This window comes from Dreissena polymorpha, chromosome 5 (genome assembly GCF_020536995.1).
Source record: "Dreissena polymorpha isolate Duluth1 chromosome 5, UMN_Dpol_1.0, whole genome shotgun sequence".
Lineage (NCBI taxonomy): Eukaryota > Metazoa > Mollusca > Bivalvia > Myida > Dreissenidae > Dreissena > Dreissena polymorpha.
The window spans coordinates 83,723,808-83,751,485 of NC_068359.1; the positions used below are offsets into that span (position 1 = coordinate 83,723,808).

The 27,678-nt window shown below is 34.7% G+C and overlaps 2 protein-coding genes across 44 annotated transcripts; one reads left to right on the forward strand and one right to left on the reverse strand.

The window, feature by feature from the left end:
- Positions 1-185: 185 nt before the first annotated feature.
- LOC127881498 (DDB1- and CUL4-associated factor 17-like) lies at positions 186-16,835 on the reverse strand. 43 transcript variants are annotated; one of them, XR_008050091.1, is made up of 11 exons: positions 16,702-16,835; positions 12,364-12,425; positions 11,940-11,981; positions 11,216-11,300; positions 10,217-10,356; positions 4,381-4,462; positions 2,158-2,305; positions 1,689-1,822; positions 1,488-1,621; positions 1,354-1,420; positions 187-1,152 (listed from the first exon to the last, which is right to left on the reverse strand). XR_008050091.1 is itself a non-coding variant. In XM_052429406.1 (8 exons), exons 1-7 carry the CDS (start codon positions 16,804-16,806, stop codon positions 2,171-2,173), a joined length of 651 nt encoding a protein of 216 aa, XP_052285366.1. In that variant the 5' UTR covers positions 16,807-16,829; the 3' UTR covers positions 190-1,353; positions 2,158-2,170. The 43 variants fall into 43 exon arrangements, 3 of the variants coding, with proteins under 3 accessions (XP_052285366.1, XP_052285369.1, XP_052285368.1); XR_008050089.1 differs by having other exon boundaries at positions 188-750; positions 885-951; positions 1,153-1,621; XR_008050090.1 differs by having other exon boundaries at positions 188-750; positions 952-1,018; positions 1,153-1,621.
- Positions 16,836-17,407: 572 nt separating this feature from the next.
- LOC127881496 (uncharacterized) lies at positions 17,408-24,411 on the forward strand. Its single transcript, XM_052429403.1, has 7 exons — positions 17,408-18,271; positions 18,585-18,807; positions 19,691-19,926; positions 21,481-21,623; positions 22,932-22,996; positions 23,452-23,623; positions 24,177-24,411. The coding sequence occupies exons 1-7, from the start codon at positions 18,059-18,061 to the stop codon at positions 24,298-24,300; spliced, it is 1,176 nt and encodes a 391-aa protein (XP_052285363.1). The 5' UTR covers positions 17,408-18,058; the 3' UTR covers positions 24,301-24,411.
- The last annotated feature ends 3,267 nt before the right edge of the window (positions 24,412-27,678 follow it).

A 27,678-nucleotide genomic window follows, 5' to 3' on the forward strand; every position in this document is an offset into this window, starting at 1 on the left:
GTCCCTGATTAGCCTGTGTGGATTGCACAGGCTAATATGGGATGACACTTTACGCACATGCATTAAGTCCAGTTTTCTCAGAACAGGACTCATTTATATATTGGTTTTCATTGGGTTTTTAGGAAATATCATTTTTAATACGTGAATTTTTAGTTTAGTTTTAAAATCGTTATATTTGATTGAATCAAAAGCCTACAGCTTATTGGGAAACCGGTCACTAGGTGGACACCATATCCACAACGCTACATCAAAAAAGATAATTCATCATTTGAACAGTCTCATCAATATTGGATTCTTCACCTTGAAATTTTCCAGTTTAATAACAATGAACTGGTAAGCAGGATATGCCTCTGGAGAATACAACATAAATACCAAATAAACATCATTTACATTCATCAGTAATAATGCTGTTTACAAATATTTGTTTCATTATTATATATGGACTAGAACATGAACAAATACATACGTAGTAAGGTGTGTTTGCGTCACTAGAATATCAGCTTATAATATTATTAGCATGTGGTCATTTCTTTGATCACTCTAATATAAATTGGTATTTAACAATATAGAAAAATGCCTTTTTTAAAAATTGTACAGATGTAATACAGTTTCAATAATCTAATGTCGTAAAGTCCTTACCAAGCATAACAACTTAAGCATCTTTGTGAATTCTAAAACCTTTCTTGAGGCAGATAGAAATCCAAGCAACTGCAAGTTCAGAATTATATAGTGTTCAATGTTGTGTCTCACCTGTTTACCAATCTCAAACATGCCCACAAATTGCAGGGGAAATGTAACAGATGCAGCTGTGTCTCACCTGTTTACCAATCTCAAACATGGCCACAAATTGCAGGGGAAATGTAACAGATGCAGTTGTGTCTCACCTGTTTACCAATCTCAAACATGGCCACAAATTGCAGGGGAAATGTAACAGATGCAGTTGTGTCTCACCTGTTTACCAATCTCAAACATGGCCACAAATTGCAGGGGAAATGTAACAGATGCAGTTGTGTCTCACCTGTTTACCAATCTCAAACATGGCCACAAATTGCAGGGGAAATGTAACAGATGCAGTTGTGTCTCACCTGTTTACCAATCTCAAACATGCCCACAAATTGCAGGGGAAATGTAACAGATGCAGTTGTGTCTCACCTGTTTACCAATCTCAAACATGCCCACAAATTGCAGGGGAAATGTAACAGATGCAGTTGTGTCTCACCTGTTTACCAATCTCAAACATGGCCACAAATTGCAGGGGAAATGTAACAGATGCAGTTGTGTCTCACCTGTTTACCAATCTCAAACATGCCCACAAATTGCAGGGGAAATGTAACAGATGCAGCTGTGTCTCACCTGTTTACCAATCTCAAACATGGCCACAAATTGCAGGGGAAATGTAACAGATGCAGTTGTGTCTCACCTGTTTACCAATCTCAAACATGCCCACAAATTGCAGGGGAAATGTAACAGATGCAGCTGTGTCTCACCTGTTTACCAATCTCAAACATGCCCACAAATTGCAGGGGAAATGTAACAGATGCAGTTGTGTCTCACCTGTTTACCAATCTCAAACATGCCCACAAATTGCAGGGGAAATGTAACAGATGCAGTTGTGTCTCACCTGTTTACCAATCTCAAACATGCACACAAATTGCAGGGGAAATGTAACAGATGCAGTTGTGTCTCACCTGTTTACCAATCTCAAACATGCCCACAAATTGCAGGGGAAATGTAACAGATGCAGCTGTGTCTCACCTGTTTACCAATCTCAAACATGCCCACAAATTGCAGGGGAAATGTAACAGATGCAGTTGTGTCTCACCTGTTTACCAATCTCAAACATGCACACAAATTGCAGGGGAAATGTAACAGATGCAGTTGTGTCTCACCTGTTTACCAATCTCAAACATGCCCACAAATTGCAGGGGAAATGTAACAGATGCAGTTGTGTCTCACCTGTTTACCAATCTCAAACATGCCCACAAATTGCAGGGGAAATGTAACAGATGCAGTTGTGTCTCACCCGTTTACCAATCTCAAACATGCCCACAAATTGCAGGGGAAATGTAACAGATGCAGTTGTGTCTCAACTGTTTACCAATCTCAAACATGCCCACAAATTGCAGGGGAAATGTAACAGATGCAGTTGTGTCTCACCTGTTTACCAATCTCAAACATGCCCACAAATTGCAGGGGAAATGTAACAGATGCAGTTGTGTCTCACCTGCTTATCAATTTCTAACATGCCCACAAATTGCAGGGGAAATGCAGAGAAAACTGCCAGCACTACAGAGCCAATTGCATTCTGAAATGAGAATGAAACGAGAACTAGGTATTGAACAGTCTCTAGGTGGAAAACTTGAACATGAAGATGACTGTTGTCCACAAAATTTAACCCATTTATGCCTAGCGTCTAGCAAAACGGCCTTGACAAACAGCGTAGACCCAGATGAAATGCCGCATGATGCGGCGTCTAATCAGGGTCTACGCTGTTTGCTTAAAGGAATTTTTGTAAGAAATATTCTCAATATAGAAAAATATATACTAGACATCCCTAATTTTGGAAATATCTTGATCCAATATATTTAGAAGGATGGGAGAGTCCACTAGGCATAAATGGGTTAAGGGCAGATAACTCAGGAATGTGCATTCACATAACTCAGATATCTCAGAAATGTGTAAGTCAGTGAGATGAAAGTGTCAACCATATCTACAATTTATGCAGATGATATATTTTAGTATTTTGTATTTGAGTTGTGTTCTGAGAAAACTGTGCATTATGCATGTGCATAGCTTATGTTACTCAGGGATGACACTTTCCAACTAAACTGGATTTTTGCTGAGAAGAGACTTCATTGAAATGAAAAATGCCATAAAATGCATTATGCCCAGTTTTCTCGAAACGCGACTCATATAATCTGTTGAGAGATGTGTAAGTAGTTTGTTCCTGTGGAAGAACCAACAGGAAAACAGACAGACATACAGAAAGCTCCCTCCTTTCATTTGTATAAGTATAATTTTGGTTGAAAAAATAGACAAATACTGCTGAGATGACAGATTATTTATTTAAATGAGCCTTGTTCTGAGAAAACTGGGCTTAATGCATGTGCGTTAAAGCTTATCAGGGACAACACTTTCCGCCAAAACTTGATTTTGGGTAAAGAGGGACTTCCTTGAAACAAAAAAACCCATAAAAGCAGAAGGTATTGTCCCTGATTAGCCTGTGCATACTACCCAGGCTAATCTGGGATGACACTATACACATGAATTATGCCCAGCTTTCTCAGAACATGACTCAAATAAAAATTTTAGATACCTCACATGCCGTAATTGCACATAAACAATGTGTTTGATCAGTAAACTTTTAATTGTCCACAAATATTTTACAAAGATACGAGAGGAAGAACTAAAAAAAAAATATACTTTAGGCACAGAAACATCCATCAAAGCAATTACAAAGATAGCTCAAGGGTCATACCTCATCAATATCTGTGTTGATTTTGGTTATTATCAAACTTGGGATAATATTCTTCAAAAACTAAAAAATAAAGAATAGACTAAGAACAGAGAAATAAGTCCATACATCAGACCCATTCTCAGTATCTGTTTTCCCCAATGCCCAAAATTTTCATATTTAATAATGCTCTGTGCAAAACCCATACATTCTTCAGGTACAGTTTTATTGATGATGCCCTTAAAATGACAATATGATAACCTGACTACAGATTTAACCTCCTAGAAATATCATATCAAGGACTGTTGAAATCGGACTAACTTCCCTGACATTGTTTTCTTATGGCTTTTAGGTTTGGAACTTGATTGTTGGGCTAGAGACATTTGAAGTATTGTACTAGTAATAAATAACTAATGAATAAAGAAGCTATAGTCAGGATAATCGGATTTACGTCATTATTTGACCTTTGACTTCTTACTGTGACCTTGACATTTGAGAATCAAGGGTATTACATGCAACAGGTGTTCATTACTATGTAAATATTTATTTTTTCAATATCCTGAATGATAAAGTTACAGTCAAGATTAAATTTTTTATTGCCAAAATTTCCCTTCAAGATTGACCTTGACATTTGAATTAAGGGGACCAGTGCATCACACTGCCTTCACATTGTACACATTTTCAGTAGGTTATATATATAATTGCATGGCGAATGATGAAGTTACAGTCCGGACAACCTATATTATACCCCAATGAATCTTTTGACCTCTTAGTTTGACAATGAGCTTCAATCAAACCACAAGCTTGGGTAGATACATGCACAGATGCTCAACCATTTTGACACCTTTTTAAAGCTTACCCAAAGGGGACCCAACAAAAAGGTTCCAATCATTGTTACAGCCCCTATGCAGCACTTTGATACTTACAAACATAGGAAATCTAGGCCTGTAAGCAAGATTGACCGACTTCACAAAGAACACTGTGTTTGGTTCAGCCCATGCTAGGTATCTGCAAGCAAACAAGTCAAGTTATTCCACACAGAGACATAATTTATTGATCAAACGCCATTTATTGATCAAACGCCATTTATTGATAAAACGCCATTTATTTCACAAGGTCGAAACCTGATAGTTATCTCAGATTATTTCCATATGAAAAAACTCATTCAAATACGTTTCCACATTTGATAATTCATAAATACATTTTTAGATTGGGATATGTTCTTAACAAGGCTAGGATCAACTTTAGTTTTAAGCAACTTACTCAAGAATACATGGATAAATACCCTTTTATGCAATGTCAAGGTTTTTATATATATATAATTAGTATATTTGTATTAAGTTTCATATCAAATGCTCAATAGTTTTTTATTTTATTTTACTTTATTCAATTTTCCTTCATTGTTAATTTGTTTTATTTGTGACGACCATGACCAATCAACCTTAAATGAAACTAGAGCTTTGTCACAGACGTGACAAATACCTCCACATGCCGCATTGACACAGAATATTTTGCATGTTGTCTTCAGAAAAAACATGGGAAACTATGCTCAATGTTTAAAACGCACAGAGTGACCCCATGACCTAGTTTTTGACCCTGCATGGCCTGTGTTTGAACTTGACGTACACATCATCTAGATACAACTTCTGACCAAGTGTGGTGACTATCGGATAAAAACTACTTGAAATAAAGTGCGGACACCATGCTGAATGTGTACAACGTACTAAGTGACCCCGTGACCTAGTTTTTGACCCGGCATGACCCATATTCGAACTTGACCAAGACATCATCAAGATACAACATCTGAACAAGTTTGATGAAGATTGTTTCTAGAGTACTGGGGTAAGTGAGAAGAAAAGACATTGATCAGGACCACCATCCATCACCCATACAATCCCAGTTCCCAATTTAACCCTTTCAGTGCGGGAACCGAATTTTGAAGGCCTTTGCAAACAGTTTGGATCCAGATGAGACGCCACAGAATGTGGCGTCTCATCAGGATCCAAACTGTTTGCTATTCTGATAGTATTCTTTGAAATAAATCGAAAACATGCTAATTTTAGAAATTCAGCAGAAGACATTTTAGCAGACGACAAATTTCCCAGCATGCAAAGGGTTAAGGCTCATATGTATGAAGTTCATTGTATAAGTATAGAGTTATAAAAAAGACAAAAACTGTCTTATGCAGTCCATTTCCTTTGAATAAGGACTTTCCACATAACACATATATAATCATGTTAATAACATAAATGATGTTCAAGTATGACAACAACCACAAAAGTGCTATAGACACTTATCACCCCCAAAACACAAAATTCCTTACATAACAATCATTTACACATAAAGCAGTGAAAGTTTTAGCAAAACTGGAACAATAGTGGGAAATAACAGACAAAGGGCCATAATTTTGCCAAAATCTTCTTTAATATGACAATATTCATATTAAGATCAATCAACTTTTAATGTTTGAGCAGGATTCGCCTAGCATATCAAGGAACTTAAGACACAAGCTTCAGGCTACTGTATCTTCTACAATAGAAAAACAGGAAGAGAGACATCACTCTGCCAAATATCCTTGCAGCATAATTCTTTTATTATTATCGTCTTTCCACTAGACCAATTAACTGGGAAAGATCGCCCAGTTGTTGAATAGATATTCATAACACAAACTTCTGGATGAATGTACAAAACGTAAGTACAGGCATATGGAAGTATGAACCAACAGACAGACAAGTGCATCTGTGGGCATATAAAAAGCGTTTAACATGAGAACAGACAGAGGCAGATTGATGCTTGATTGACCAACAGACAGTGGAATAATTATAGATGAAACATTTTCAGGCTCTTACAGGAAAAACATTTAACTTCTCAGGTTGTTTGTTCTAACGCCCAAGCAGTTTCACAACATATCACATTGGAAAAAATCAAGATCCGTCTGAAGAAAATCAAACAATGTGAAACGAGAAAACAACTAAACTACATATTTGTTTGTAGTTACTTTAACAGAAGTGGTTCCATATGATATAATACACAGGGGTTAGGCCAAAAAAAAAGTCTGTTTCGGTTCGCCCGATCGTGTCTCCCGAATCAGCGCCAACCCTAAACATTTTATTGGGGTCGCCAATAAAAAACAAGAGGGCCATGGTGGCCCTGTATCACTCCACTGTTTTTTTTTTATGCAAAAAAAGCGTGCAATGCGCATGGGTTGAAATGTACTCAACACATGTGACTTTCTCTTTCTATCCCTCGTCCCACTGGGCGCTTAAAGTTGGAACGGTGATAATTTTTTATACATGGAAAACGTTACTACGGTGTTAACTAAACAGACTAAAAAGTCAGGGAATTGTCGCACAGGTCCTTTGCTTATAACGTAGGTACATTTATCTCTCCAAAAGATATTGTCGTTCTTTCTATTTCACATATTTTTTGCTGAAGATCAAATCTACTACGCATGTTCTACAAGATTAATGAAAGTTCCTTCATTCAATCATGAATCTTTTTCCAAAATTCCAAAAAGTGTTTGTAGGTTTCAAAGTTTCTGTTACTTATATAGTTCATGACATAAGCAAAATACCTAATGACGTAGATCACCTGAACTTTACTTCATTCTTGAGGCATAAGTGAGTGTAGTAGGATTGTTAACGTGGTGAAGAAATTGTTTATTGTACAAAGAAGATATTTGCCTGAGGAAACATAAAGTTATGAGTTTTTCAGGTTCATGAGGTGCCGAAAGGCAGTAGGAATGATAACTTTGTAGAGGTTATTTGTTAAACAAAGTAAATGTTTATGAGACAAAAAATTGAGTTATAATTCATCAAGATGTTGTGATCATGGAAACACTACTTGCATATGGCGTGAGGTTTAAAGAGATATCATGACAAACAATTAGCTTGACCTAACTTTCCTTTACTTTTTCCATCTGACATTGGTTACCTGTCATGTTTGTTTTTGAAAAATACTACGATTGCCATATATTGAAATAAGGTATCTAACCTATTCTCTGATAGGTTGCTAGTAATAGACTTAGCGGCAGTCATGTTATAAACTAGGGGATTGTTCACGACATTGGTAGAATATACATTTAATAGATACATCTTTTTTAAGTTGGATTCTCCTTACTTTTTTGCTACTGAATATTAAAATCACTTAATTTCAATGTAACAATTTGTTGTTAAGTTTATCTTGAACAAATATTTTTTGCAATCTGTTTATAAATCATCAAATGATGTAATCCAATTTTTGTTTTTGATAAATAAAACAAGAATTTTGAGAATATTAACATAAAAGAATAATACTAACCATTTGGTGAAAACAAACAAAACAATACAATTTTTTTTATAAAATGTTATATACAAACAAGGTTAATGGACTAAATATAAACAAACACACTTGAGTGTTCTTCTTGTGTTAATGATGTATGAAACTGAGTTAAATTAATATATATAATTTGTTTACCTTTCAATTTCTTGCATTTCACATCTTTAGTTCAATGCTATTTCAATTAACTGAACAGCGTGACAAACATAATAAAGCAGAATATGCATATGAATCTGATTATACACAGATCCACTATCATATAAATCAAATCATGTTTGTCTATTTCCATGTTTGAAAGATCCTCTTTGTCGCGTAATCGTTCATTGTTCATGGACGACACATAGTTACTAACAATGTTCATCACTCTTAAATCATTGGTGTATAGCCTATCATTTGATTTCTCGTCATGCGCGTATTGCCATGATGATGAGATTTGCATTAACTACCATTTTGCTGTATCGCGCATGGGACAAGTTTGTCCCTTTCTATTTATGTTAATTTCTCTGCATAATGTGGGATGAAAAATTCAACAACACCATATATCAGTTTCTAGTCCAATGTAATGTCTAACATAACTAATATCTTCCAGTTATACAAATACAGTCTGATAAATAGCTACATGATTAGATCTTTCTCGACCCGTACACCTCAAGATCTCAGCGTGGTCTGCCTTCTCATGACCAAACATTTACATCATTAAACTGAATTTTAATTTTGATTGGTCAAATGCTGAACGTACTTATTGCTGGTTGGTTAAATTGCACCCTGGGACTGGATAAACTAAATCGTTCAAGTTTTTACATGAAGTACGTTTCCCGGTGCAACGCTTTGAAAAATCAATGCAACTTTGTGTGTCCAAGACAAACAAAACACTACCGCCCAAATCCCTATGTCCCCTCTATTGTTGTTAAACATGCACCATATCTAAATATACTATTCTTTAATCTTTCATCTATTGATAAAGTTTTCCAATATTTTGAACCAGTATGTTCATGAAATAAGCCCAGATATTTTAAATCTTATGATGATCAAATCCTCCTACAATTTCCTATCATATTATTAATATATATCTGTAATTAAATGTCTATCGATCATTTGTTATACTATATAAATATAACCAATTAATGTATTTATCTCTACGGGGTTATTACGTCACATCTTCTAAATTGTTTTACTTCGCGAGTAGACTGAACTCCCAATTTGCAAACAGAAACACTGGTTTCCTTGACACAAATTCACTGTGCACATTTCTAAACAAAATATGTGTTTCTTGTATCTAAAACGTAGTCTTTTTCGTTGACAAACACATTTCATTATTCCTATCAAACTATATGATGTCAGTCGTTAATTCGATTGATATTTGTCATTTCAATAATCTTAATTTTCGCTTCACAACGGCGCCATTTGCATACGAAATACAAAATACATTTTATGAAACCGATTTTAATTGGGAAATGACAGCCAATTATATCGCTAGTTTTAAAAATGCTTAGGCAGAATTAATCAGTGTCAAATGCGGAGAGATTTCGCGGGCCGCGGATATATTAAGCATATGTTCATTTTTGTGACCCCTGGGGCAGGGTCAAATTTGACCCCAGGGGCATAATTTGAACAAACTAAGTATAGAACTATTAGATGTCACTACATACCGAATTTTGTAGCCCTAGGACCTACGTTTATGGACAAGAAGATTTTTAAAGTTTGCACAAAATAGGCTTTATATAAGCATTTGTTCAATTTTGTGACCCCCGGGGCAGGGTCAAATTTGTCCCCAGAGGCATAATTTGAAGAAATTTGGTAGAGGACTATTAGATGTCTCTACATACCCAATTTGATAACCCTAGGCCTAATGGTTATGGACGAGAAGATTTTGAAAGTTTGCACAAAATAGGCCTTATATAAGCAAATTTTCAATTTTGTGACTCCCGGGGCGGGGTCAAATTTGACCCCAGGGGCATAATTTGAACAAATTTTAAAGAGGTTCAGCCAAGGAACATTCCTGAGAAATTTCATCACAATTGGACCAGTACTTTAGGAGAAGAAGATGTTTAAAGAAAAAAGTTAAAGCACGGACGCACGACGGACACAGGACCTTGACATAAGCCCCGCTGGCCTCTGGCCAGTGGAGCTTAAAATAATAAAAAAAATAATTTCACTTTCGTTCATATAAGATGTTATATCAAGCAAACAAAGCATATACATGTATACATGTATTTCGTATTAAAAGCTTTAGTAGCGTTCCATTTTAGTACCCCCCCCCTTCAAAAAATAAAAATAAAATCCCTACCTACCGACCCTGTTTTTTCCCCAAGGAGACCCCAGACAGACATTTTTTTTGGCCTTACTTAAAATTTATACATGATCCATTAATTTATAATCTATTATTATTTCCAGTTTTATAAGTTAGTGTAAAAACATGTTCTAAATGGCACTGTAGTTGCATACTTGAATCTGATCACTGGCGACAAGAAGATCTGTCTGTCACACCGACCTGTGTCAAGGTCACACACCTGTAGGCATTCCCCGACTGTGTGAGACTGCAGCGTTATCAACCAGGGTCGATTCTCTGTGAGGTGGAAGTTATCCTAGAATGAAATCACACCATTTAAAGGCACACATCATTATTAAAAATGGTAGTTTTTTTCGTAATTCTATGCTCCACATTTGTTTACAAGAAAATATCTGTGAAATAAAATGGGTTGTTTGCTTACTGTGAAAAGGCACTTTAACATGAGAGCTTGAGATTATTATCCATGCATTATTTTTAAATCACAGTAATATTGTACTTAACATGAAACAATGCAGTGTGAAAATAAGAGTATAAAAACAATTGGTTTGCAATGAACATCAATTGTGTGTCGATGAAAATATAATTATATGATTACATCAAAGGCAACAACACATACTTGTAGCTTCTATATACTTTTAAATGTATAAGTCACCAATGTCAAGTCATGCTATAGAGTAAATTAAACAATACATGGAATAGTTACAAGAAGCTAGTCTTTGGAGAGATAACACCAGTCACATGAAAAATACATTGGCAATTGGGTAATATTCATAGTTGAATTACAAGAGTAACAAGGTATGAAATGGGATAAACTTAGTTAATAAAAAGTTGATCATTGTGCATCATCAAAATGTAAAGTTTTGAAGGTTTTTTTTTTTAAATTTATGCCCAGGGGTTCATGAGAGAAAGTATCAATGTGTAGAAAAAGTTGAGGAATTGACGGATGGATGCACATAACAATATCCCAATAGTTCTCTATAGACATGATGTGCTCAGGTGAACTAACTCACACAAAATTAAAACAAACTTCAATAACGTTTTTATATACCTCCCTTCATTTAACTCTGTAATCAGCTGTACACTGATTTTGAAAGATTTTCTGTAATTTTCAAAAAAAGTAAATTTTGATAAACACTTTCTACATTATATCATACATGGAAGCAGCTGTAAATGAGGGCATCTTCTGTTTTTGGACCCATGACTGAGAAAACCTTTCTGGGAGAGGCACCTTTTCCATACCTGGTTGAAATAAAAAAAAGTGTTATTACTATGAAATCACTTTGAAGTGTATAGTATATTTTGTTCATACTTAAGGGTTTTAACGTGACACAACACTTGTATTTGCTGTTTTCTGGTTTGGCAGTTGTGATGCCTTCAGAATATAATAATAACAAGACATGATTGATAATATAATGTTGGTGTAATAGATATTTATATTTTGTCCATTTATTTAAACATTTACAAATGTTAAACATGACAGGGACAATATTGTGAACAATACAATTTATCTGGTAAATACCTAATATCCTGTTTGATTGGTAATGAAATGTTTATTTACAATACTTTACTATTTATTGTGCACACATTTTTATCTTATAAGTTGATGCGCAAAGTACATTGATGCAATGCTGTTCTGAGTGACAAAAAATCATAGTGAAATCGTAAATACACGCAGATACATGTATCTGTCATGTGATCAACTGATTGCACAATAGTTAAATGACAGCAACTTTGCCAGTTTTCTTTATAAGAGAACTTCTTTATCTGTTATTTTGGCATCAAAAATAGGGCGAGCTTTAAACATTGTTGCCAGGAATACATGTTTGGTATAAAAGTATTATTTGGACCACAGCTTAAATTATTATAGAACAAACATACCCATAAAAGCATTCATGGTAATTTGAGGTTAACAACCTTCCACTGAAAAGCAAAATAGACAACATAAAAATGAATATCAATTTCAATGTGCATGTACTATTAAAATAACATTGTTACATTTTAATGTTAAAAAATTGCATTAATAATTGTGTGATTTACAATTTCTTGTATTGGAAAATAGGCCACATATAATAAATTTTTGAACTGAAATAAAACAAATATACTCCCTTTTATAAGGAAAATATAAAAGCATTTGGTGATAAGGCTGTATTTTATCCATGTGTTAAATCTTGGTTAAAATCCTGATGGATTATTTAAATTGTGAATCTTTTTTGCATTAATAAAAATATAATTTTGATAATGTCAATAAAAACAATAACAAAAATTGAAATGATCAATAACAACAACACACTTGCCACATTACCTTTCATAATGAAATGATGTTTTCGACCTTTTGCTCCAAACCTTTTGAAATTTTCTGTTACCCTGCAATAAAAATAACGTCAAATGATCAGAAGACTTTTAACTATTAGTCCTACGTCCAGGACACTATCTTACTGCATAGATGAAGAAATTCAGTTTATTGTATTGTGTCTGCATCTTTGTTCTACCTTAACTATTTTAATTTTGATATTTACGTAATTTTAAGGTGCTTACATTTTTGGGCTGTAAGGTCTCTTAAAACAAAGTCAATATTATCTTGTCAGGACATTGGCGTTTGCCAATAAGTAATTTCTACAAGGATCATAATTCCTTAAGTGAAAATACTCTATATGTAAAATACTATAAATATATACAAGGGATGCAACTGTGAAAATTTCTGGACAATACCATGGTATTAACAAAAACAAAATATTAGCTTTCAAAAGAAACACATTAACCAATTAAACTAAATTACAACAGCCAAGACATTTATCTTTAAGAAAGTCATACATGTACACTTGGGAACAAAGTACAAGCTTTTAATTACAGAGAGGAAGTTTAATTTAAAATGCTAAAAAATCCTTACTTGGACACAGGTGTGCACAGCCAATAACTGTTAATTGTATTAGTAAATTAATTTTCTTATTTCTTTGTTATTCAGCCCTTTTGCTGGTACATGCATATTCCTTTGCTAGTGTCTGTTCATAGATTAAAAGAACATAATTACAAGTCAATGTGGATTGTTTGCTAGAAATAAGTGTAAAGCTGCTTCAATTTTACAACAAATATTTTTTTAACTTCATTTTGGATAAATCACTCATGTATTTCAAACATGCAATTTGATTTGATTGGATCATTCACCATTGCAGTAAAAAACCAGCCAATCACGTTACATGAAAGATTACCTGCCAAATTGCATACAAATACTTGAATATTGCAGATTATGTACACACATTTAATATTTAATGTGTTTTTACAAATATGCAGCTACATCCAATCATGAAAGTTGTCTTCTTTAATTTTTGAATTATAAAACTAGGTAACATTTGCTCAACTTCTCTGTAACTTTTAAAGCATGGGAGAAAATGTGTCAAAGTCTTTGTGCACACCTGTGCCTAATCATTGATGTGGAAAATTGTACTGTTTTTCATTAAACTTTTGTTTCAAACAAAACTTTAAACATGTTCATTGCTATACGCATAGTTACTATCTTAAATATAAATGTCTTAGCTGTTCTTAAACATGTACAGCTATTAGTTAAACTGGTGTAATTATTGCATTTAGAAGCAAATTTATTTGCTATTGTTCATCCCATGGTATTTAGTGCTGCAACAATATACCGGTTTATCGGTATATATCGCAATACGCAATTTGCATATTGTATTGCGATACGATTTTCATCATACCGGTACGAACATTTTACAAAAATTCATTCACATTTGTCCAGAAAAGCCATTCGAAATAATGATAACAAGGTAAACAAAACAAAGCAGTGTACAAAAAAATTCCGTAAAAATAGCATTCTGAAAGTGTATTATACGGAGTAGCGTTGTTACATCGGAGCATTTGTTCGATGCTTTTGAACACATTATCGTTGAATTAATTGCGCACAGCTGTAAATGTTTTGTTCGATTCTGAATTGAGCATTATTAAATTTGTATTCCGAACTTAGGAATTACGCTTCCAAATTTTAATGCTAATGCGACAATAAAAAATTCTAGCGTCAAATAAAAAGTGCTTAATCCTTTGTCTCAATAAAAAGCGCGCAAAAATTATACAGACATGTAGAACGTGGCATGGAAAGTATCACAGGTGGAAGTAACGTACCCTGGATAGTATTGTTTTTTATTTATATTTTAGGAGCCCAATATATTCAAATAAATATATAAAATCATGTTTAATGAGAAAAAAATTGACAAAGAGCCATGAAAAAAAATCCCCACCCTCTGATATTGGAATCATATTATGATTGTGCTTCTAAAAATTTATATATGAAAAATACTATCCTGGGTACGTTACTTCCACCTGTGGAAAGTATGCAATATGGGTGTTTTTTGTGTTGTATAAAAACGGGAACATCACGTCAGGTGAATTACGCGTGTTCAGTGGAAAAAAACGCCCCGGTTGGACGTTATTTCATCACATCTTTAAATAGTAACGCATGCCAAAATGTATTTGATACTTAAGAAAAGTTGCGAATGTTTGTGTTTCTTGTTATTCTTGAGCACATTTATAGTAAATATATACCAGAATTTGCTTTAAAACTGGAATATACGGGATTATCAGGTAATTGGCAAGTTATAATTTTGGTACAAGTAAGCAATATATTGCGATATATTGCAATACGGGTTTTTGAACTGACAATATATTGCAATACGGTTTTTGGCGTATTGTTGCAGCACTAATGGTATTGTACAGGAATTTTGAAAGTTTTATCCTTATTTTTATTTATATTTATGCAGAGTATTTTCCTTTAAAGTCCCTGTGCCCCAGGCTGTGGTTATTTGAAACACTGTGTTTATATTAATATAACTGTTAAAATAAATATATACTGCAACACGGTTGACTCGCGGTACTTGAGGACTATTTACTTGGGTCTGGAAACGATCTTAATGTATCAGATAAAAAATTTGAAGGGATCTTTTCATGGTTTGGTAAATTGACAAAATTAAAAAAAGTTGTTTCAGATTTGCAGATTTTCGGTTTAGTTATGATATTTGTGAGGAAACAGTATTACTGAACATTTGCCATGGTCTAATATAGCCATTATATGCATCTTTTGACCATTTAAAAACTTAAAATTATAAAGCGTTGCAACGCGAAACGATTGAATAATTTGTAGAGTTCTGTTGTTGTCGTTTAAATTTGTGAAACTACGGAGATTGCTTATATAATGTATAAAATATGCGTCTTATGTATGCTTGGCATACTAGCTCAGTTGGCTTATGCGTTTTTACATCAGGTTTCGGGGGATAACTGATTCCAGCCCTGCTGCAGGCTGCTTTTTTTCCTTTTTTAAATTTTATATTTGATTTTTTACTGAAGCTTTTAAAATTTAATGTTTACATTTATCAATATAAAGCATTTAATGACAAACTTCAAAACATGCCAAAATCTGTGAAAAGGCCCCTTTAAAGGAAAATCATATATTTAACTTAACTTTATTGGACAACTGCCTTTTTATGACAAAAATCCTTCAATTTAAAATGCCGTATAGAAACAAATCAAACACCACTGCCCACCATTGCTGTTTATTTTTTCTCCCAGTAGATTTAATTACCAAAAATCTATTCCAATCTGTAGCGAGAGATGTTTTATGTCTGATTTGACAATAAGGTCACGCAGGTTTGTTTATAAACAAAATCCAGAGGGCGCTAATGAAATACCGCGACTCAAACAAGACTAGCTAAAGAAACTTCAGCGTACAGTTTATATAGTATTGACAGACCTGTACGCTGAAGCTAACCCCGTATCGAAAGTCAACCAGAGTCGTAACATATTTATGTCACGCTATAAATCAAAGAAAGCTCATTTTCTTGGATACATTTCTACATATATTAGTGAATGAATATAAATTACTGCATCGAGGAATGTTTTAAGGTTCAGATGTTTCAAATGCATCTTACATTAGATGAAAATAACTCTCATCAGTCTGAAATTCACAATTTTGACGCCATTGTTGCTTTGTCACGTGACGAGTTTTCATTTGGATACTTTCGGATAAACCGTGACATTTTATGCTGAAATTGTAAACATTACTTTCGTTTTCTGAAATCTATTATTTGTGATTAACAACTTACGTCTGGTGGATTATAAGACTGATTTCATTGTGAATCAGGTAGTTTTATATAATATTTACTTTGACTTTGTATTGACACTACAATTTGTTTACAAAATAAGCCAGAATAATTAAAATACCGGGAAATGTCATTCTGAATTTGAAAACACTTGAGCACATGGTTTGTTACTAAAAATAGAAATAACGTCATATGACCGTGAAATCTCGGGAGATTCGCATTTCAAGAAAGTCTGTCACATCGCTGTTTTTCTCGATATGTATGAGCAGAATAGATACATTTTAAATGTTTAAGATAGTTTTTTGTGAAAGAGTATATCAGTTAAATGTGAAAAATGTCAATCTTTCCAATCAAGTGGTTGATTTAGGCCAACAACTGCATTTAAAAGCTGTTTTGGACCGGTCTTTGTTAACTGTCAACTTTTCGGGAATTTCTGGTTGACTTTCCTAATGGGGTTGGTCCATAACTATAAAGTCGCGCCAGTCAAAAATCATAAAAAGCGACATTTAAAGTTATGGAAGCCAGAACTAAAACAAGACTACCTTAACTACTAGCGTCCGCAAACATTTTAAGTTTTCTCTGGTATATTTATCCCCATATATTTCCCGTTTTCTTAGTAAAATTATCACATTTAGGTTTTGACTCATGTCAAATAAATTGTCTATTTCATTTCAAAGGGAGGAAACTATTCGATAACAAAGCATGGTTACACTGCACATAGTTTTGAAGAATCATACAATCTTCGTCCCATTGTATTCGAAGTATTATAAAAAAAGCATGTCTATTATTCTTTAATACAGAAAATGACAAACGTTTATTCACACGTGCATGTGACTTACTCAAGCCTTATTTTTTTAAAGTAATAATTTTAACCGTTGGTTATTTTGTTAAATAATTTAGATAGTGTTCTTAGTAATTTGTTTTTATGTTTTGACAATAGCGAGTTATTTGTTTGGCTTTAAAAACAAATTCAATGGTTCAAAAATGTCTGCGATCCATTTTACAGCAAAATAGCCATTCGCTTTGCAAGCATACAAGTTCAACATTATATACATTTAGTTTTACTGAAACAAAAGATCGGTTCCGTTTCGCTTAAAATGTAACACGAGAACGCACAATGAATATTCGGTATACTGAATATCTAATTGAGAACTTCACGTGTGTACTGACGATCAAATACTGTTAGATACAATTTGTTTTGTGAGTAATGAAATGTTTAACGATTTGGTGCCTTATATTTTCAGTAAAGGATTTACACCATGCATATTGGATAACTGAAAGACAATATAATATTTCGATTAGTGAATGTAATTGAACTAACTCGTTTGTTAAACGGATATGCTTTCTGTGATTTAAAAAAGAAAATGGAAATGAGACTAACATAAATTCAGCATTTAGCAAAAACAAAATCAACACCAGAATAACAAATAACGAAAACAAACAACAACTCACAACAACTACAACAACACATGAAACAACACAAAAATAACACATCAGCAATAACAGTACCGGTACAGCCGTGAACAGATTTTCTGCACAGCGTTAATGTAGTCAGCAATTGTAGGCTGCATCTGTTGTGTGACCCAGCGATAAAGGGGAATTCTAAATAAAATGACGTTAAACACATATTTTATCATAATTGTTAACGATTAAGTTGTACAAAGAATTGTCTGGTGATACATTAATTTCAGAAAAGAACTGCAAACATTCTAATTGATCGCGATGTTAATACATTTACTTTTCCGTCTCCAGAGACAATCCGCGTTCTCATAAAACATCAATTGGTATGTTTAGTTCAACTCACGTGACCTACTCTTTAATAACGCAATGCAACACGCCTTTAGCAACTGTTTGTGAAAACAACAATACATCTGCGTTGCCGTTAATTTAATTAAATATATGACTATGGGTTCCGGCCAATCGACGCCCTCGAAAACGACACGCCGGCGCCGTCGGAAGCGGCAACAGAAAGGCCCGCTTCCGCCGGAGTCAAAGGAAATCCACCGGAAAAAGACAGAAGCAGCGCCTATTCCGGCGGCCACCTTCTTTTCCCGGATGGAGCAATTCCAAGCGCCGGAGATGAACTACAAGTCTGAGCACATCGACCAAGTGGTAATTTAAGTTCCGGTACTCAAAATCTATATATGTACGTGTATATTGTAATTTACCTATTATATAGTACCGGCAGTGCAAACTGTTTTCCATGACATCGCGATATTTTGTGTCTTGAAGTTATTGTTATATTTGAAATATCGAGTCTAATTATTTCGTTACAGTCGTAAGGAATTTTGTTTAATGTACTTGAATGTAATCATACACTATCAATTTGACGTGACCAAATTACTAGTAACTATCATTGCTTGCACTGATTATTTATGAAATATTTGCAAACTCAAACAAATACGTCTCTCTTTTTTCTTTGCAGACCGAAGTGCCGGTGATACGGACCGTGTCGAGCGTGAATTTCAAGCAAGCAACATACACGGGCATCTACAACGTGAAGGTGCATTATGCGGACCACAGGGAGTGCAGGATCCGCGGCGCCGAGTTTCTTCCCAACGGCTCACTGTTGCTATGCGACACGGCCAACCAGAGTCTGAAGCTGTTCAGTTCCACATTCCAGTATCTCGCACATTTTATACTACCGGGTAAGATTTGAGACTCGTTCTGGTTAAAATTGGCTTCATGAAGGTGCGTAAAATATCGTGTCAAATTAGACTTATATAAGATTTGCCGTTTGCAAGGCTTATCCGGGACACGCTTTCCGCCCAAACTGGGTTTTTGTATTCCATTAACGCGGAGAGTGTCGTCGCTGATTAGCCTGTGTGCACTGCACAGGACAATTACTACACACGACGCCCACATGCATACAGCTTTTTCCATAAAGGGGCTCGTTTATGTTGGTTCAGTGCGTCATTTGTAACTTCATATGAAAGTGAAATAAGACATTCGCTGATTATGTTTTATGACACACTAAGAACAAAACTATAATTTCAAAGCTGCCGTATAATCAATGCATATGTCCTGAGCGCACAACAGTAAAATATCTATTATTTTCTTCCATATTTTAGTAGCACTATTTTGTAGTTGAAACAAATGTGTTCATACATAATTCGTTATAATAATCATGTTTATATACAACCACGAAACTTATGATGTAGTATGTAATTAATTTGTAAACTAGCATCAATAAAGTTTTCGTGTGTAAATCAAGGGTACTGCAGTAGTATTTTCAAGATCGATATCGTCGTTTACTGGCAGATAATAAAACACGTCGTTCTACCAGTACACGTGGTTTGAAGCAATTTAACCCATTTATGCCTAGTGGACTATCCCATCCTTCTAAATTGGATCAATTTATTTCCAAAATTAGGGATGACTAGTATATTTAATTCTATATTAAGAGTATTTCTTACAGAATTTCCTATAAGCAAACAGCGCAGACCCTGATGAGACGCCGCATCATGCTAAGGCCTTTTTTGAGACACTAGGCATAAAGGGTTAACAAGTAACATTACACATTTCAATCAGGAAACCCCCACGAGCTCTGCCTGCACTCATCAAACCGTGAAGGCAGTGACGTCTACGTCACGATCCCCAGCGACAAAACAATCATGGAGTTTTACGTGGAGGACCGCGTCATCACACCGGGCCGTAAGCTGCGCACGGATGCCTGGTGCTACGGAATAGCGGCGTACAAGCAGGGCCTCGTTGTCGGCGTCGGAACCAAGCTGGTTTTCATGGACACCGACGGTAACTACTTAAAGGTAACGTATTGTAAAAGTGTATGTATACTATTAAATGACTATTGTATATATACTATATGATATTTGGTTTTTGGCCTGGGGCGTAGCCCCAAGGCCATAGTAATGATACAAATTTTCTGAGCCTATCCGAATTGGCTGGCTGTCAAATCCAAATTCCCAAAAGTCCGATTTACCACTTAATTCATGCAGAATAAAATTAGTTCTTCGCAGATCTCAATAAACCGCTTTGTATATACAGAACATCACTATATAAAATAATAGTCTTGCTAGGGATTTGCTACGACATAATTTTTATTGTTTGCATATTCATGCGAAAATAAGTTCCTCACTTAACGGTCTAGGCCGAAAAGATGTTTTTACGGAGACAGTAAGAATAATTTTTTTCTGATACATTTTTTGAAGACATAATATATTGTATTTCTTAACAGTTTTTAAAATATTGTTATTTTATTTTGTGTTAACAAGACATTCCAGAAAAAAAGAAAATGAAAATAAACAACAAATATTTGCGATCATTCTCGGAAATAGACGAAGTAACCGGATATGGTATTTCACTCGCAGATCTAGCGCGCAAATCAAGCAAATCGAGCGCGAAAAGTTCTACGATTTACAAATAACACAATCTGTACACCGTTCTTTATCAGAGTAAGTGAATTTTCTTTTGTATACACATTTAATACATAGGAAGTATGAGTGTTTTCATGATCTGTTTATTATGTAATAAAACGCTATTTTAGGCTATTGAAAGTGATTTATTTGACGCCAACAATAAAAGTTTTTTGCGGCCATGTTGTTGTTGTATATCTTCACCGCCTATGTAGACGAACCTCTACTTGATCTTTAGAGTTGAACAAAAAGTTATCGTTCCCACCACCAGTATCGTGTAGTCCTCCACCGTCTTTGTACACTGTAGTTTATACACAAATATTGTCTTTTCTTACAGTCTCTGAGCTTCTGCACTCAACCGCTAGGGTCAATCCGTATCAATTCGAACAAAGGGAGAAATTCGGACAATACTTCTTCCTAAGCACTCTAAATCTAGCCCAGGCCTTCAGCGCCTACAGCGCTTTGATTATAACTATTTACGTGACAGACAATAACGTGCATGTAAATATTGCGAGGATGTACTGTTGCTTAAGTCTTAATAAAATACCTGACTGTGTGGTTAAGAGGCCGATTCACAAAGATATGTGCGTTATTGTCTGGGAAATGGTAATATCGGGTATGATAGAGTGATATATGTATTGAACAATCTAACAGTAGAGTGTCTCGATACGAAATTATATTCCACGGATTTTTAAATAATATGTTGTTGTTTTTTTCGTTGATTATTCCATTCAAAAAGGTACAAGTTAATAAATTAATAATCATTACCAATAAAAACCAGACAAAGGCGCGGAAGGACGTCATATGTTCATCAAATTAATAAGGCACGTTTTCCCAATTGTGAAGTGTGATTCGTGAGCCGAACGAACTGTAAGTTTGCTCTTATACCCCTCCCCACACCTTCATGCAGGGTGGATTGTATTTATGAATTCGGGCCACTTGTTTCAGGCATTGCAGTTCGGACGCGACGGGATGTCTCTGTTTGGGACGCCCTTCCACATCGCCGTGACGCATGCGCACAATCTGGTCATCTCGGACTCGATGAAGAACTATGTGACGTGCATCACTCCTGATGGGCAAGAAATATTCCGGTATGGTGTTAATTTCCTAACTACTATTTTATTTTGATCTCTTTCTGTGCACGTTTTGTTGGAATCGTGAAGATACTACTAAATTGTCGATATTATCGAGGCTACGATTTATTGGATGATCTTCCTAAATACGCTCACTATATTATTATTTAAAAATAATATTTTATGTTTCAACGAGAAACATAAATAACATCGAACACAACGTGTCATATTTATTAAACAGCTCTGTTCAATTTTTCACAAGCAAGTGATTTTACAAAGCTTAAAACAATATAAATAAAACCTTCGTCTGTGAACTAGTTCACCGTGCCTTGAAACCGTTCAAATGAACACACTTGTTCATAAGACAAAATTATGTGGGTAGATGGATTTGATTGACTTACAACATTCCAACCTTTGCGCAGAGATCTGACGGGAACAAGCATAGCTCCATCAAATTCCTGTCTTCATAAGCAACCATGATAGCCTAGCAATAATTTTACCGTTGTTTTTTTTTTACTTTTTTAAAATTTAGATAATTATTTATTTATTTTGAATTAAACTTATATACTATTTTCACAATAATATATTATTATATATGTATAATATAAAAATTAAATCAATACAATAAAATCATACCTAATCTGGTACGAATGTCTTGTGATGGCAGAGACTGAATGTGAGAGCAAGGAAGGACAACTCTGCGTGGACATTGACAACATTTCTTTTGATCCAAAGAAATGTCTGAGCGTGGAGCACTTGATCGTTAAAAAATCATGTTTCACCCACTTCGTAAAAGCTTTCGTAAAAACGTTAATTGTTGTCACTTACACAACCGACCTTCTACGTTTTTGTTTTCGATGTTGAGTTTTCGAAAAAAATGCATAAGAAACACAAATTAATATATAAAACTAAGAACCTTTTTGTGTACATTTGAAGATGAATTACCTTTAAAATGAAGTAACATTTATAAAAATGTTCAATACAAATGTGAAAGATATCTGAATGTAAACACACACTCCTGTTAAATTGGGAAGCGTAAAATAATTGTGAGCGACAAAACGTGTTGACGAACTACCTACCCTACATTTTGGCGATGTTTTTAAATATATGTAAATGACTTTTTTTTGGCTTTTAAATATGCGAACTTATGCACAAACCACTGATAGACATGTGTTTGTCCAAAAAGGGTGCTTTATTCACTTGCTCTTTCTTTCTCAACACGGCTTTAGTAATAATACCTCAATCACTTAACTGATTGATTTTAATAGATCATTAGATGGTTGTCTTTTCACGAGGAAGTATGAGCATGATACTATTTATTGACAGATACAAGGACATTGGAATCCCGCATGGCCTGCTTGTAGACAAGGACGAAAACCTTTATGTATGCGGTACGTTGAGGAATAGTATTCGCATATTTTTGTGTGTAAAAATCTGCTTTTTATGATCTCGTCACATGTTTTGTATTTAAATGCTGAAGAAGATGAAACTCCAGATTCGATTTCAAGACATTCATATCCGCTACTTATGTATCTGGACACAAACTATAAACATTATATGTTGACAATTGGGATCAACGCATTAAACGGTCAAAACATAGCTTTGTGTTGTAAACCGGTTCGAGGGCTATTTTGAGCGGAGACTTACATACATAATTACGCAATAAACGCGCGTCTAAAATAATTTCAATTATATGTTAAAAATAAATATGAAATTTTATTCTGTGACCATGGAACCGTCTCTATGAGCTCTTGTAACTTTACTAAGAAGGTTTTTGAAATGAACAGGCTGATATTCTGAAAATCATCGTGATCCAGTAACATAAAATATGTCTTTGTTGTCCTAGGAAACGAGAAAGGCGCCATTGATATCCTACACCAGGTCACGGTGCGGGGTGAAAAGGTCAAGAGCCTGTTGTCCTGGAGACACGTGGGCTTCACACCAGACACAATCACGTTCAGAGAGAAGGACAAACTTCTAGCAGTGTGTGGCGAGAACGACCGTATCAAAACATTTCGGTAGGAAGTTGTTAAAATTTCCACCCTCTTCAACTAATACAGAAACAAAAAAGTACGTAAGCAGACAAATACACGACTTAATAGAAACATACACATAACAAAGCAAACATGAAAAAAATACAACCAAATTTACATAAACACTTTAATTTTCAAAAGAAATAATAACTAAAACATAACAATCACGCTTTAGCAAACCCACACAAATGCACACAAATAGCACTCAACTGCATCCAAACAAAAGGATAAGCATAAATAAAAACACAAGGGAAAAAAACATACACTTTACTCGTGGAATCCCTCAAATTTATTAACTCATACACAAGCGAAATTAACATTAAAAACAACCCATACAACCGATCCGTCAAATTGAATGTAAAGGTATGCATCCACAACACAAGCTTTTTAGTTTGAAGTTTTTTTTCCATAAAACTAATAAAAGTAGTTTAAACAAGTGTTATATAAGACAAACAATTTACCCTCTCTATATCCTTACATTCGGTTTTAAGCAAATTTATACCGCACACTGATTGAGTGGTATTGGGTTTGCTTTCAGGCTAGACACACGTCGCTCTGGGAAGATCTACTCCAATGACGTCATCATGGACGCTGAGCGCGCGCAGACAGAGCGAAGCACGAAGGAGGTGCAAGAAATGATGCGGAGGATACTGGACCGCTGAATGGCCGAGATTGGCTGTCAAATCCTTAGTATTCGCGGGGCATTCACGTGCGTTGATTTAGTGAGTTGGCCGATCCATTAATATGACAAAAACGCTCTGCAAAATAACCGCCGCATATTCCCCACCTGTTTTATGTGGAGTAAATGTTCGACTGTTTTGAACGATTTCATTTACTTTTATCAAACTACGACATTTTATGACGATAAGTATTCAAGATTTTAAAGTATTCAGGATAGATGAACGACCTGCAACCATTGTCGATCCATGAACAGTCGACAGGTATTCCGAACCGGTGAACAGTCGACAATCTGTGTGTACCGATTAACGGCAGATACCTTTTCTGCGCGACGAACAACTAGCAATTGTTCTGTGCTTGTTAACATCCGCACACTACTTATTATAAAACGATAAAGAGCCGATAATTATTGCTTTATTCAACATCATAATTGTTATTGAGTTGTAGTTGTATATTTTATAGTATTTACTTATGTAAATGTATATCAAGCGTTTTGTTCATTATCTTTTCTCTTTCACAAACAAATACTCGATTAAGATGATACGCCATACATAAAAACAATAGAAACCTACACAACTGTGAAGGTTTCTTTAATACGTTATTCAGTGCATTAAAAAATGAAAAACAATTATTTTAAAAGAAATTGTTAATTTTTATTTAAAGATAAACTATTTCAACGATTTGTTCAATGTTTGCTTGATGCGAATAGGATATAATTATACTGACACTTGGTAGGAACGGATTGTTCTTATTCGTGTACAGCAAATAGCATGGCCAGATATGTACACAATATAACGGTAATTAACCCATGTATGCCTAGCGTCTGGAAAAAAGGCCTTGGCAAACACCGTAGACCCAGATGAGACGCAGCATGATGCGGCGTCTCATCAGGGTTTGCGCTGTTTGCTTAAAGGAATTTCTGTACCGCATATTGTAAATATAGAAATAAATCTACTAGACATCCATAATTTTGGGAATAAATTGATCCAATTTAGAAGGATGGGAGAGTGCACTAGGCATAAATTGGTTTATCATATGCCTAAATGAGTGCGTCTGTTTTATTTTGGTTGGACAGATTTGAAAAACATATTATATGAGAGATTAGAGAATATATATTTTTATAAATATGCTGGGACTTGTGATTCGACTGCATTAACTCTGATGCTTTTTTAACTTAAATAGTTTAATTTATCAGGTAATCGCCAACATGTAAATATTGGATGAAATGAAGATGACACAATATGATACCGCGTATTCATTTTTACAATGAAATATAACGCTTTTTTTCTTGCGCAAACAGGTCGTGGAACGTACATGGTAGGTGAGCGGAGTACATAATTATTCCAAGTGCACTAATGTTCTCCAATTTGGTAATTGATAACACAGACAGCGTTAGTTTAGATTAGAGAGAAAGTGTTATATACCAGCGACGTATTTAGTACCTACTCGACATATCAAGGAAAAGCCAATATTAGCAAAGTAGACGTTGCGCCCGAACACAACGAAATTAATCTCTAAAATCTAATAAGTTGTAAATACTGAGAACAATGTTGTGCATTAACAAACAAAACAAATGAACACATTCAAAGTCCACTTTTTCAGATAGGACAAAAGATTATTAAACTGTTATATTTGCTAGCAGTTACTTTCATGGGCATGTAAAATTAAAGCGACTTTGACCTTTTCAACAGTCAAGCTCTCTACATTAACCAACCAACAGTTATTGAAACGCGCATAATTTTTATATTACAGCAACATTTTAACAAGAACTAGAAGAATGACATCCATCATTTACACTCAAGGGAATAAGATATATCACTCTTGCATTGTGTTTTAAATCTTTATGAAAAAATGAGAACACGCCTTGAAAAGCGAGCAGGCAGGCATCACGTCATTTTAAACGACTTATTATAACCTCATCTTGTCTTGCTCAAACATTTATCTAGAACATTAAATTAAGTACTTTACAAGCAATAATGTAACACAGTTCATTTTTGTTGTTGAAAACTTTACGTAAACATGAGACAACATATAATGACATTTCATTAAAAACGACCTTATATAGGTATATCCTTTAAAAAATAAATTGACCATAATAATATATTAGCCAAGGACACTTTTTTAGAACGTGATGAAATATATAAATGTAATGACAGTACACATTCAAAAGTGTTTAGATTAATACGACCACATGAGGTCAATACTCTTATATGTGCCATTATGAACCGCTCAGCCTGGTCAAGACCTACATTGTCTATAAAAACACGAACAGTTTTGAGGTCTCATTAGCGTAAATTATGGAATCTTTATAAAAGTGAACGGCCGCAGATGCATAAATAGAGCTACATGTACATTGTTCGGAAATGTATTGAGGCCCAATTTCGCATGACGCATGATGCAAGCCATATAAGGAACTCCGGGTATGTCATATGGCAAAATTTTAACGGGGCTATGGTCATATAAACACACTGAATTTATCTTATTGTGTACTCTTATGAAATATTTGTGTTTATTTGTGACATATGTATACTCTCAGAACACCTATGACATATTTGTTCTCTCAGAACACCTGTGACATATTGGTACTCTCAGAACTCCTGTGACATATTGGTACTCTCAGAACACCTGTGACATATTGGTACACTCAGAACACATGTGACATATTTTTACTCTCAGAACACCTGTGCCATATTTGTACTATCAAAACACCTGTGACATATTGGTACTCTAAGAACACCTGTGACATGTTCGTACTCTTATAACACCTGTGACATATTGGTACTCTTAGAACACTTGTGACATATTGGTAGTCTAAGAACACCTGTGACATATTCGTACTCTCATAACACCTGTGACATATAGGTACTCTTAGAACACCTGTGACATATTTGTACTCTCAGAACACCTGTGACATATTTGTACTCTCAGAACACATATGACATATTAGTACTCTCAGAACCCCTGTGACATATTGGTACTATCAGAACACATGTGACATATTTGTACTCTCAGAACACATGTGACATATTTGTACTCTAAGAATACCTGTGACATATTTGTACTATCAAAACACCTGTGACATATTTGTACTCTCATAACACCTGTGACATATTGGTACTTTCAGAACACATGTGACATATTTGTACTCTCAGAACACCTGTGACATATTAGTACTCTAAGAATACCTGTGACATATTTGTACTATCAAAACACCTGAGACATATTTGTACTCTAAGAATACCTTTGACATATTTGTACTCTCAGAACACATGTGTCATATTTGTACTATCAGAACATCTGTGACATATTGATACACTCATAACACCTGTGACATATGTGTACCTTCAGACCACCTTTGACAT

Coding starts and splice junctions, on each gene's coding strand:
- LOC127881498 (XM_052429406.1), bottom strand. CDS start 16,806: ATGAGTCAAAACCTAAATGTGATAATTTTACTAAGAAAACGGGAAATA. Junction 11,982..12,363: donor ACATCATTTCATTATGAAAG/GTAATGTGGCAA, acceptor TTTGCTTTTCAG/TGGAAGGTTGTTAACCTCAA. Junction 2,306..4,380: donor GGCCTAGATTTCCTATGTTT/GTAAGTATCAAA, acceptor TTCTCATTTCAG/AATGCAATTGGCTCTGTAGT.
- LOC127881496 (XM_052429403.1), top strand. CDS start 18,059: ATGACTATGGGTTCCGGCCAATCGACGCCCTCGAAAACGACACGCCGG. Junction 18,272..18,584: donor CTGAGCACATCGACCAAGTG/GTAATTTAAGTT, acceptor TTTTCTTTGCAG/ACCGAAGTGCCGGTGATACG. Junction 23,624..24,176: donor GACCGTATCAAAACATTTCG/GTAGGAAGTTGT, acceptor GTTTGCTTTCAG/GCTAGACACACGTCGCTCTG.